Source organism: Euprymna scolopes, chromosome 6 (assembly GCF_053919585.1).
Source record: "Euprymna scolopes isolate OS-2025 chromosome 6, ASM5391958v1, whole genome shotgun sequence".
Taxonomy (NCBI): Eukaryota; Metazoa; Mollusca; class Cephalopoda; order Sepiida; family Sepiolidae; genus Euprymna; species Euprymna scolopes.
Genome location: NC_136487.1, coordinates 14,538,301 through 14,552,337, shown reverse-complemented (window position 1 = coordinate 14,552,337; position 14,037 = coordinate 14,538,301). Strand labels below are relative to the sequence as shown.

General features: G+C 34.0%; 1 protein-coding gene across 3 annotated transcripts in view; it reads left to right on the top strand.

Annotated features, from left to right (window-relative positions):
- The window catches only part of LOC145277525 (cytoplasmic tRNA 2-thiolation protein 2-like), a 179,222-nt gene that overhangs the window by 84,188 nt on the left and 80,997 nt on the right, over window positions 1-14,037 (top strand). For all 3 annotated transcript variants that reach the window (XM_080128966.1, XM_080128968.1, XM_080128967.1), the window contains exons 2-3: window positions 3,903-3,977; window positions 7,677-7,815. In XM_080128966.1, the coding sequence (XP_079985092.1) occupies window positions 3,903-3,977; window positions 7,677-7,815 (214 nt within the window). The remainder of the gene's footprint in view (window positions 1-3,902; window positions 3,978-7,676; window positions 7,816-14,037) is intronic.

The following is a 14,037-nucleotide window of genomic DNA, read 5'->3' as shown; positions in this document are numbered from 1 at the left end:
GTACAAGATACTTTCGGGTGTTAGTAGTTTTCTAGCACGGTAGAGAGAGCCCACCTTTCTTGCTGCGGCCCTAGCGATGCCTTCAATGTAATTGTTCCAACTCATGTTTCCTGTGAACGTTAGGCCAAGGAGCTTGAAAGATGTACTCTCAGATAAAGAGTCGTTGACCATTGCTATAGGTGGTAGAGAAAGTTTCTTGTAATTATTGAATGAAACCAGTTTAGTCTTGGTGGCATTGAACGTGACCATCCACTTTTGTCCTCATTCCACTACAGATTGGAGGGTCATCCTCTAGTGTTTCTGCCATTTCTTTAGATATGTGTTCATTTGTTTTCCTGTCATGCCTGTTATAGAGTGTGGTGTCATCAGCATATATACTCATCTTAGAGGCAATTTTGTCGGGGAGATCATTTATAAATATCAGGAATGGTAGAGGTCCAAGGATAGACCCCTGGGGAACTCCCACATTTATATCATGTTTCGATGTATGACCGTTGAGAACAACCTGGATTTTTCTCTTATCTAAGAAGGATTTAATTATGTTAAGTATTCTACCAGCGATACCATATGATCTAATTTTCCTGAGGAGACCCTCATGCCATCAATGTGATTATGCCGTATCATTCAATTATGGTGGATGACTGAACAATGACAACGAAAAGTGATACAGAAAGATACCAAAAAATATGGATATCTTTTTAGTTAGATGCTACCAGTTTTCACCAACTTCAACTCCTAAAAAGACATGGATTTTCTCTGACGCTGACTCCAACGTCACAACCCTGTATGTTTACTTCCCTCCTACAGTAGGAAGATGCGACAAAAGATTGAGAAAGTCGGATTTGAAAAGGCATCATCCTAGAAGAAAAGCACTCTGGACTGTAAAAAAATGCCTTAGCAATAAATTCCCCTTTTAAAGAGCCAGAAAGCAAAGCTTGCGAAGGTAGACATCCTAGAACTGCACAGAACTATGTGAACCATATCTCAGCCAATAAAGAAAACGTCATCTCAACACTGGCCTAATTGATGTACAATTTTAATTTTATGTTAATGCAAAACTTATGTAGAAAAATAATATTTCAAGAATTTTTGAAAATAAATTAGTTTTTTTACTGAGAATGTTTATATTTCTTCATCTTTCAGAAAAGTTTTCATAAATGCCTACCATTTTGATTTTGTATGCAAGGCAAAGTAAAAATTAGTAATCAATAAGGCAAAATAACCTGATCCTAAACTTTAACATGATCGCATTAGCAATTGGGGGCGTGGCATAAGAATGATGTCACAGATCCAAATAATATCAGAAGGAAGGGAGAAGCAAAGATGAGAAGAAGGATAAGAAAAAAAGATAACGATGCGTGGCAGTTGGCTCATTATATTCGGTGAACGTGTGAGTCAGTCAGCTCCTTCCTACTTACTTTTCCAAAAATCATCGTTCATGCGAATGTGATTTACGGCATGGGTTTTTTGGTTATCGTTTACTGACAGTGAACAGCTGTTTTGGCTCCATGAAATGATAAAATAAATACTTTTTTCTGTCACTAAGAAAAGTTGTGTCAAAGTTATTGGTTTTTGAAAAAGTCTACAAACAACGTTATAAATCTAAATCATGATTTAATCTGCTTGAGTTATCTTCTCTTGTTGTTTGGTTTTCAAAATAACTGCCCACCTGCATTGAATTGCAGGGTAAGAAAATCGAAAAACTTTAATTTAAAAAAAAAAAAAATTATTTTTTTATTTTCACTAAAAGCAAGAAGTATTGAAAATTCTATAAATCAAGCAAAAGTTGAGGAAAACCATTGTATATCGAAAAAGTATCTAAAAAAACTGATTTCTCAATAGTTGCAAATTTTATACATATGGTTTTCTTTGATATCTATATGAATACAGCAGTAGATGTGTGTATGTGTGTTAATATTTAATTGATAAACACTTAAACTACTGATCACATGACAATAGAATTAACAGAAAATAGTAATCATACACCAAGAATAGTTTATAATAAGTAAAATCTTTGCTTGGATGGATGAATAATGCATACAGAAATATGTCGGCAAGTTGAAATACAAAATGATCATTTCAAGTTGCTGACATATTTCTATTAGTCTTTTTATGCATGTGCAGATTCATTCTTAGCTTGAAGTGGTTTAATTTTAAATCTTTTTTATCTATCTGTCGAGTCAGCTCTAACTGTAGAAAGTGTGGTTGGAACATTAAATGAAGGAGCACAGCCAGACCAGTAAATGTTTTAGTTTCAATTCTAACAAATGGCACCCAAGTCATTTTTTCTTTTACAACATTTGAAATCAATACTATATATATATATATATATATATATATATATATATATATATATATATATATCTATAAAAGTGAACGTGTCTGTGTACATTTCCCTACGCAATAACTCTGTCAATTTTTAGTCTACAGACTCGAAATTTGATATACACGGTACTGAGATTTGGGAAAATCGATGTGATCAGTTTTTGATCAGAAATTTGGCGATTAAAGGGTCAAAGTTCAATGATTTGACCTTTGAGAACTCTACCAAACTCCTCTGACAATTTTGGGTCTACGCACTTGAAATTTTAGATATAGGTTCCTTGGACATGGATCTAACTTAATAACTTAATTTGAGCCTAAAACAATAAATTTTAAGAGGTCATGATAGGGGTCAAAGTTAAAAAAAAAATTGACGACTGCGGTCTCTTCCAAATTACTCAGACAATTTCTGGTCTAAATATTTGAAATTTTACATAAAGGGTATTCAGAGATAGGGCAAGTTTTTTCATCAGTTTGGGTTGAAAATTTTTAGTTTCCAATATATAAATGTATGTATGTCTGTTTGCATGTCTACCTTAAACTTTCAATAGAGGCAACGGATTTTACCAAGATCAGTATCGTTTTAAAGTTCGACCTTTCATACGACAAATATCGAAAAATTGGCTAAAAACATTAATATCTTCCCCTTCAACTAGGCACTTTTCTACAGGGGGGGGGTCACTTTTTTCGCCGATATTTTTTAAAGTTATCCTCTCCTTTAGATTGTCTAGCCTTAATTTTAAAAAATGTCGCTTCCGATTTGGCGGTGGTCGTAACAGCATAAACGTTAGGTTTTATCCTGTTCTTTTCCTCCTTTGCGGTACGGGTTCGAGCCTGCCTTCCTACTCCCACTTTTTTTTTTTTTGCTCAACATACACATCCAAACACCCGGGCAATGCTGGGCTGAAATGCTAGTATATATATATATAGTCTTTGAAGTTTTTAAGTTTTAAAATATTTTTTATCATTCGTTAGAAAACCATCTAGTCAGTAAGTCATTTAATCACCTGCAATCACTGCATCAACTCGCTCTCGAATTTACTATAATACCAATAATTTATTTTTCAAGGGATCATCAGTTGTTTACCATGAAACACTGTTTCGGGGATTTAAAATATATATATATATATATATATATATAGAGAGAGAGAGAGAATAAATGACAAAAAGTTATATTCCAAAATTCATGATGTTGACCGCCTTATAATTTATTCCTTTAATTCATCATAAATTTTGGAATATAACTTTTTATCATTTATTCTCTATATTTCTCAGTAATTACATTGAGCTTCTTATATAAGGATTGGTGTATAAGAAAATATATTTCTACAGAAATATATATATATATAATATTCAATAAAGAATTGGGTGTATAAAAATAAATATAAAATCTGAATGAATTAAAATATATTTAAGTGTATTTTACAACCGGGCAAGGCTGGTCACCTTTCACTCGTTAAAAATAATCTCTTATGCAGTTTGTAACAAATATAGTATCAAAAAAATTCTAAATAGAAATGTTCACTCATTTCTTTACAATTAATGTATTTTCTGATTGAAAAAAAAAAACTATTTTCCAGGGATGCTAAGCTGTGCATGAAATGTAAAGAAAATGAAGCCAAAATTGTTATCCGAACAAACGATCCTTTTTGTTGGTAAGAAATGTTTTTTCTTTAAATTCTTATTCATTATTGTTTTGAGAATGAAAATTGATTCTGTTCTTCCTCTGTTAAAAATGAAATCTTTATCAGTGTTAGCAGTGCAGAGATACTGGGGGAGACATCTCACACGCCAAAAGAATTCACATGGAGACATGCTGTAATAGAAGATACTACTTGCACAAGCATCAGATGACAGAATCGGGGGTGGGGGAAGAAAAGAAAAACTTAGTATTGCCTGCACTGAAGATTGAACCTTCAACATTCAGAAGAGTGTTACTTAGAACTGAATTTTATGTAGTACTTTATCTGTTATGCCATGGGTGCTTTATATACATGTGGCATTAATTTGCATATGAGGGGAATAGCAGCTATAAGAAGGATGAATTGGAGAGGACAGAAAGTCAAACTTTTGACAGCTGAGACAGTTGTCAAGAGACTCTCCATCTTACAGATATACATTGTCATATAGTTGGTTCAGTTCACTCTCCGGAATCAATTATTTTATCTAGGTAGGTGAATTTATTGATTCTTTCGACACCTGCAACAACTCTTTCTGTAGGAGGCGGATTTCGACAGGTGCTTGCCACTTAAAATTAGCTGCATCTTCTACACGTAGCCCTGGTAGATTGGTGCACCTTTTATGACACAACTTATTGCATGTTCCAAACTTACGGATGTTATACGGGTGCTTGTTGTGTGGAACAGATATCATCTCTTTCATGTCGGATATGCTTCGTCTTCATCATGTTTATCTCAAACTCCTTTCAATCTTCTTTCCATCTGTTAAATGCTGTACTCATTTCTGTTGCACTCGATGTACTGATAACAATATAATCTATGTGCAAAATCTTCCATGGAGTATTATTTCTGCAGGTTTTTGTCAGTTCGTCAAGGACAATTTTAAATAAGAATGAACTAAGTACTGATTCCTGGTTCACCGCTGCTATTATTTCTATCAGTTCAGAGTGCACATTAACAAAGGACACAGCCATGGTCGATTTGCAGTCGAGTCTAAAAACTGCATTCACTAATTACTCAGGAACAATTTTGTGCCTGAGGGCCCACCTTTCTTGGCACTTTGTCAAAAGCATTTTTTAGGCAAAACGTAGAAATAGGCACATAAATTTTCTTTCTTGGTTCAGTTGGCCTCTTCACCTATTTTTTTCTTTGAGCAGTCGATAAATTTTTACAAGAAAACCTGGGAATTATTTTTTGTCTGTATTGCAGTCTTCAGATTATTATTCTCATCTTAAATTTTATTCACACAATGTTTCATTCGATGTAATCTCCGATCTCCTTCGGATGTATCTTGTCGAACTCGGGGAATCTTTCTGTTGAAATCTGGAATCTGCATGGAGTTTTGTAACGGAACCTTTTATTTAATCCATGGGGTTGGTATGCTCTCATTCCATCAGCCGAGTAGAAGTCTTAAGTAATTTGCAGTTCTTAGTATTGCTTGCACTCAGGATTCAACCTTCAATTTTCAGAAGAGTGTTGCTTAGAACTGAATTTTACCTTCTATTTTAATCATTTCATTGGATCCTTGCATGTGGAATTAGGAAAACTTCAGTCCTCCATACTTTAACTTTTTTTTGAATATTCCTACTTGATCATGTCCCTCCACAATTCTTCATTTTTTAACCAATGATTGTGCTTCTGTATGATCGGCAATTTTCAAAGCATCATCCTTTGATTAACATTTGAATTCGTTCATCAACTTTTCAATGTCGTCACAATCATTGTATAATAATTTTTGTATAATTAGGATTGGTTTATAATCTTATTAAACCAAATTCTAATTATTTTATATATCAACATTTTCTTTTTAAAGTACAATTCTGTTATAGTCCAGCATTCTAGTTGGTGATACAATTCGATATGCAACTTGTGCAGCATCTTGATTTGCTTATGCAACAATTGAATTATTCTAGTGTTACTGCAATTGTTGCATCAGCCTGTTAGCATAGAAGCATTTTAGAAATATGGTCAAAAAAGATGCTAAATAATTTGGTACTGAACATCCAAAAATGAGTTTTGGAGAAAAAGTTATTTTTTATAATGCGAAGAATTAAATGATGGTTCTCACGAGCACCTAATCAGTCTCAGGCTATACTTTTGAGCCGAATTATAGTTGAAGCTGTAATATTGCCAGTATACCCAAATAATGAAATCCGAGCCCCAGACCCCTGAAAATATATATTATATATTTCTCTTAGTCTGTTTATCTGTTCCACTTTTTCTCTGGCTGATTTGGTTGAAATTTTATACAGACCTTTATTATGATAAGGTGTAGTGAACTAAGTATTATGGTATCTGTTTGATGCATTGTTATGGATTAATATATAGATTAATACGTATTAATAGGGATTAATATTTAATGCAAAAATGAGTACAAATTTAAACATATTCAACCATCAATTTGGTATAAAGCATTAATTCTAAGTCAACTAGCTATTATTAGGTTGGTGTAAAAATAATGTCATTTTCTGACGTTTGACTTCAAAAGATCATAACTCCTTTCATAATAACATTTATTAATCGAAATAAGAACCATTAAAATCGACACATTTTTGCCAACGAGAAACAAGTTTATTTATCCCATTAGCATAGAAATATGGAGTTCTGGAAGCGATGAAGTCATTGAAGGGTGATTTGGTATCTTCTTGGCTTTTGAAGCATTTTTTGTGCAGGAAGTTGTTGAGATGCTTGAAAATGTGATAATCGGTGGGCGACAGATCTGGTAAATATGGCGGATGAGGCAGTCTTATAGTTCAATTTTTCCAGCTTCTGCAGGGTCAGTTTAGCAACATGCGGGTGAACGTTGTCATGGAGGAGGATTGGTCCCTTCATATTGACCAAGCTTGGGCACATTGAAGCTTTTGGTGCATTTTGTCAATTTGTCGGCAGTACTTCTCCGCCATAATCATTTTGCCCGGATTCAAGAAGCTGTGATGTGTGAGACCGGCCACAGACCACCAAACAGTCACCATAACCTTTCTTTGGTGCAATTTCGGTTTCGAGAAGTGTTGTGTGTGCTGAACATTGCCGGTTGTCGTAGAGGATCCACTTTTCATCACCTGTCACAATCCGCTAGAGAAATGGGTTGTTTTTGTTGCACAGAAGGAGTGTAGAAGACACCTCAAAACGACATTTTTTTATTGTTCAATTCGTGCGGCACCCATTTATCCAACTCTTTTGACTCCCTATTTGCTTTAAATGGCTAATGAATGTTGAGTGGTCGACCTTGAGTTCAACAGCAACTTCTCGTATGATTTTGTGAGGATCGGCTTCAATTAAAGCTTTCAAATGTTTGTTATCAACCGCAGTCAGCTGGCCGCGACTGTCTTCATCTTTGAGGCTCTTGTCATCATTGACAAACAATGAAGCTATCAAGGTTTTGATATTCAATAGATGAAATGAATCACATGAAATTAATTTAATCTTTTGTTTATAGATTTAATATACAATAACATTTTTTAAAGTGAATTTAGATGCATTCACCGAACTTGATATGATCATGTCAATCTATATACAACTAAAACTTTGAATATACATGCAGTTGGGAATTTAATATTCCCTAGAAACTTCCTCCTTTTAGAATTTTCATGTCATGTTTTAGTTTGAAATAGCACTTTTCGTGTGTGGATAGAATAATAATCTTAAGAATATCCGTTTCTTGTTTCTTTTCTTCAGGGATTGTTTTCTGACATATATTGTACACAAGTTCCGAGCTATTATTGGTAAATCCAAACTGATCCGAGATGCTGAACCCGTATTGCTAGCCTATTCAGGAGGCTCCTCATCATCAGCTCTTCTTCATTTGGTTCATGATGTAAGTAACTTTGTTTTTGTTTTATGCGCTTCTAACAAAAACTATAAATAATCTTAAGTTTTTTTGTTTTTTTATGGAGGTGTTTTTTTTAGAGGAGGTGGTCGAAAGTTTATGTTTATTTTTCCTTAGATGTATCTAACCGATGTTGCTCGGGAGTAAAACAAAAATGACTGACTTGTTTACGAAGAAACAGAATTTAATTTTTGTGACTTTAATTTCGTAATCAAATTATTTTATGAAACAGGAATTTTTAAAGTTTGTTTTAGTATTTGATTCTAATCATTTAATAATCAAGAATGTTTGATAATATCTAGACACATCCTATAAATTACATTATTTAATTAATATACTAATACTATAACTATAATATAATAACTTTCTTTTAATCACATGGTTCAATTAATATTTATTTTTTAATAACTCAAAAGAGAAAACTTGATGTAATAACTTTCTATTTATCTGTTTTAGTTAGTAAAGAAAAATGTCTCCATTCTATAAGTTTTCTTAGTCGGAATAAACATTTTCAGAAACAAACTAAAGTGAAATAAAATATATTCATATCAATAATAATGGAATAAAAAAAAAAACGAAAAAAACTATTCTAGTCAGAATCAAATATCTATGTCAGACTGATTGTTATTTGGGTCTGATTTTGAAAATCTGACAAGATAACTTTATATGTAAGCCTATTTGTAATTAGGCAGCTGTTTTCATCTTGTCAGCAACTTTTGAAAATGTCGACCATTATAATCTTTAGTGAGAAGAAAACCTGAAAACCAAGACTGGGTTGTCAAAGAACTTCTTTGACCATATTTCACCTAACATCTGGACTCACCTGACTTTTTTGTGTGAGATGTTGTGGAATGAGACCCTAATAGATCCAACTTTAACATTAAGAACACTCTAAAGGTCAGAATTATCAGGGCCTGCTAGGAGACGGTAACAAAGACCTGTGACTGGATCTAAGGCAGTCATGAAAGTTAACTGTGGATTCATCAAGTAAAATCCGAGTTTGATGAATAAATTCTAAAAAACTGAAACTACTATATTTTTTTTCTAAGATATTAATCTTATGTACAAATATCATCTGCACTCTGTAATGCATCATCACATAAATCGTGAGACTAACTAATAAATCAACTTTTTGGTAAAATTTAATTTTATTCATCAACAAATCTCTTTCCAAGGTGATACAATGCTTTTGTGACAATTTCATGCCTTTTTTTGTAGAACTATTTGTATTTGATCTCAAAGTACACATCAGTTTCTAATATCACTTCTTTCTTTAGAGTTAAATCCCGTTTCCTGGACATTGTTTTAAGGTCTGCAAACAGTAGTCACTGGGGGCCAGATCTGGAGAATAGGGTGGGTGCAGAAGCAATTCAAAATGCAATTCATATAGTTCTGCTACTATAACAATCAATTTGTGACACACTCTTTTTTTTCTTCATGTATGCATATGTTTTGGTGATTTCTTCCTTCAAACGTATGAGTAATACTATTTTATACTTGTTATGGATTGTTCTTCCTTTCTCAAGATAATTAATCAACAAAATACTTTGCACTCCCAAAATATGGAAGTCAAAACCTTGCCTGCTGATGTTTGTATCTTTGATTGCTTTAGATGGTTTTCAGTTGCTGCTATCCACACAACTGACTGCCAATTTAACTCTGGAGTGAAATGTTAGATCCATGTTTCATTGATCGTGTCACATTTTGATGCAAAAATTATTTTTGTTGTACGTAAACAATTGTAAACAACATTCTGATTTGTTGACACATTCTGTTGATTGTCAGCAAACACAGCACCCACTTCGAACATAGCCTTATCATTGACAAATGTTCAAAATGGTGAATACATTGCATTCTGAGCTCTTCAACTCATAAGATTTCAATTTATGATTGGCCAAAATGAGTTTGCGAATTTTTTAAAATGTTTTCCAGAACAATTGCCAAATTTGAATGACTTGAACATTTGTTTCTGTATAACTGCATTCAAAGTCAACATTACCACCTCTTAACCATTGTTTCTGACAGATCAGAGCCCAAAAAACAATTACCAAGCCATTGCTTTGTTTGAAAAATGTTTCCCCAATGCAAATAAAAATTCAAAATTTTTCTGTTGTTTGGAAAATTTGCTTTAGTAACTTTATTTAAATAATTTTTAAGGCTCAAATTTTGATATGTGCCATTTGAAGGTAAGTACTTTATAAAAAATGATATGGATTTTTTATTAGTAGCATCGTCTATATGTCAAGTCTGTTGAATGATGTGTTATATATGATCTGTGTCCAGTGTTGTCCGGGATTTGACATGAACATATAGCCACTGATCCCCAGAATTTTGTTATGCATGTACAAAATATTCTTCATTTTATAATCGTTTTATGCTTATTTTTTTGTCAGTAAAATGTTGAAACGATGGCAGTGCCCACAACTTTTATGACTGTTGATCTCACAAACTGACACAAAATCTCACTGTTCATGTGTGTGACCTTACACGTGACCTTACACAACCTTAAACCTCTGATCGCGGCCCAGTTATAATCTTAACCCTGGGTCGATGCCCAATTATGACTATCCTATTCACCGGGTAATTAATTATGTCGACTGGGCAACCAGGTCTGCCAACCGTTGGTACGTCGCGTCACCCAGTGAGTCCTCGTCAAGGCGTTGGAGGACTCTTCTCGGTTGCACGGTCCTCAAGGCCTGTTCTTCTTGATCGTCTAGTTAGTCGTCCTGTTGACTGGGTGTTCGTTGACGGGAACGGGGTCACAAGTGGCAAGTAAAAGAAATGAAGTTACATGGAACAACAGCGCATCAGCAAACAAACTCCGGAGGTTGGTTGATATATAATGTATTTAGGAAATTCATAAATTATTATCTACAGATGTATGTACAATTGAAGATTAAATGGAAGCAAGCAATTAGATTTGTGAATGAGCTTCTTGTTGTTGAAATACTCGGTCGGAGTCGCGGACCGTTGTAATTATCGTTAAGGTGTTCTGGCTGGTCTCTTCCTAGGTCCTCTGAATTCTATTAAGTTGCAAATTGAGCTCTCTGGCGACCAGCGAGGGGGAGAGAGAAGTTGGGTGGCTGGATTCCTCTTCCGAGACCTTTATCTCTGTCTCTCTTCTCTCTTCTTCTATCTCCTTCTATCTGATTAAATCGAGTTTTACAGATCTTATATAGTAAAACCCTTGAATAATGACGACGCCTACGTACGTCTTCGACCAATCAAATTGATTGATAACAATCCACCTGATTCCTTCCCATTGGTCAATTTGGCCTGTGGCAGGTATTATTTTTTCCGCCTCCAATTTCCAAAATCAAATTGACTCCTCCCCAACTTGCCTGACCCCGCCTTCTCGATAATGGTTTTTTTCCATATTATCAACTGATAATCAGAGGAAATATTATTTTTAGCTTGTAATAGATCACCAGATTTCATCTATTTAAAAAATATCCGTTTGATCTTTTCTCTTTGAATTATTTGTTTTGTAAAACATCCGTGTGATTTTAAAAAAAAAATATTCTTTACATGTCAGAATTCCATTAGCGCCCAAAACAATTTGCCAAAAGACATTTTTAGATAAGTCATAATTGGAAATAAACACTGGCTTGCTTTTGAAGTCCTTTGTGCATCGGCAGATTTGAGTATTTCCTCAAAATATTCTATTTACGCCCAAAACATATTATCATTCTGAAGTTTCTCAGATAATACATATTGAAAAAACAATTCATGTCGAACCTTGGGCTGACGTCATTAGTTCTTTTATCAGGCCCGATCTGTTTCGTGTGTGTGTGTGTGTTTCTCAGATCAAAAACGATCTGACATTTCACCTGTCAAACACCACCTTTCAAGCCGACCGACATTTCAAATCTCTGTTTCGGAATATTTTGTGTTGGCTCGTTTAGTTCAAACGCGAGCGTATTTTGGTTAAAAAAAAAATGTTTTAAGTAATCTTTCGCTTTGAAGTTTAGCATGCGATTTCTATTTTATTCCCCGACCGTATGGTATTTCAACAACAAGATTTTGACACATAAAAATATTAACTAAAAAAAAATTAATTTTTTTTTTCTGTAACCGGCGTTCGCCCGGGATTGAATATTACATTTAACACAAAAAAACGTCACATCGACCCTACTGATCTGATGTGGCCCCTCTTTGGTGTTACATGTGCAGATTAGGTGGGCCTCGACTGCATAAAAGTAGACCGCATGGAGAACACAGGCAGACAGTTGTAAGAGAATCCTTGGAGACTGTTGTTGTGTGTTACTGAGTCACTTTGTTTTCTTTTTTTTTTCTTCCTTTTTTGTGTTACAACACATGCGCACAAAAACAAACAAAAAAAAAAAACAATGCATAATTATAATTGATAACAAATAAACAAATACACTAGCATAAAATAAAATCTAAGTGAAAAACGTCCAGATTAAAACTAACACAAAGAAAGAGAAACCTGATTCCCGTGGAAAAAAAAAAAGAAGAAAAAAAGAAACCAGTGGATTAGAGATCAAGTGAACCCTTGCCTGATAAACACTCGCCCATTGGTTATATATTTTCAAAATTTGCTAATATATATATATCTATATATCTATAAAAGTGAACGTGTGTGTGTGTCTGTGTACATTTCCCTACGCAATAATTCTGTCAATTTTTAGTCTACATACTCGAAATTTGATATACAGGGTACTGAGATTTGGGAAAATCAATGTGATCGGGTTTCGGCCAGAAATTTCGCTGTTAAGGGGTCAAAGTTCAATGATTTGACCTTTGAGAACTCTACCAAACTCCTCTAACAATTTTGGGTCTAAACACTTGAAATTTTAGATATAGGTTCCTTGGACATGGATCTAACTTAATAAATTGATTTGAGCCCAAAACAATAAATATTATGGGGTCAAAGTTAAAAAAAAAATTACCTTTTTTTTTTTTTTTTTGCTCAGCATACACCTCCAAACACCCGGGCAACGCCGGCCACTCATTGCTAGTATATATATATATAATCCTAATAAGTCTGTGTCATAATATTTGAATATATATTCTATTCTAGATTTGAAAGCAATGATCTATTGTAATTTTGCAATAAAAATATTAATCCATCATATTGTAAATCTTGTAACAAAATATAGTTTTCATTGATTTATTTTATCATGGAATTACTTATGCAGTATGTGTTTGTTTATTCATAGGTCACATTGACACAGCCGAGTATCAAAGGAAAAAAAAAACATTTTAACATTAAAATATTTTTTTGTGACTGAAACATAAAGTACTATTGTGACTAGGGGCCAGATATTTAGGGAGTTCTGTAGCAGAGATATTTGTTCAAATTACATTTAAATTTCTGCATATTGGTACAGTTGGAGAAACAAGAAACAGGGGAGGAGTTCTAAGGGCAATTAGAATAAAAAGTTTCAGGTATTTAGGAACCTTTATAGTGAAGGGGTGGGATTTTGTTGCTTGTCTGGTTGATCAGAAGTCTTCATGTTGGGACACATTTTCATGTGTGAAATTGTATGTTTGAATAGCAAAGAGTTGTTCTTTTATGCTACGCACATTTTGTTCTTATTATTCCTTTATTCTGCTAAATAAATATTTGGGTTATTCACGATACTGCTTTCATCATGTACAGCATAATAACGTTGACACACCAGTTTTCATTGGATCACAAGCAACATTGAGCTTGGTCAGTTCCAGATGGGTGACTGCTATTAAGCAGGCATTGTATGTAGGAGGATGTCAGCACCTCCTTGCAAACATTTAATGCCATCCTCTCCACAGACGGGGATATACATGCAACTGGGGGCCACTTGTGAATTTCATACTCCCATGAAACTTCCTCTTTCGGAGGAAGCTGGTTCAACACACATAGGGTGAGTGCTGCTTCATCCGTTATGCACAGGGACAAACAAGATGTACAATTTTAGTAATCCGTATTATTTGGATTATTTAAACTACTGCTCTCATCTTGAATATTATTCTCACAACGTTTCGGTCGATGTAACTTCCGACCTTCTTCAGGTGCATCTCGTCAAAGTTGTGAATCTGCACAAAATTTTGAAATAAATATAACTTAATTCATAGGGGTAACATGCTCTTGTTCTGTCAGCCATGATCAAGTAGAGATCTTAAGTAAGCTGCAATTGTATTCTCAGTATTTGAGGATTGAATCTTCAACCTCCAGAAGAGTGTCACTTAGAATTGAATTTTATGAAG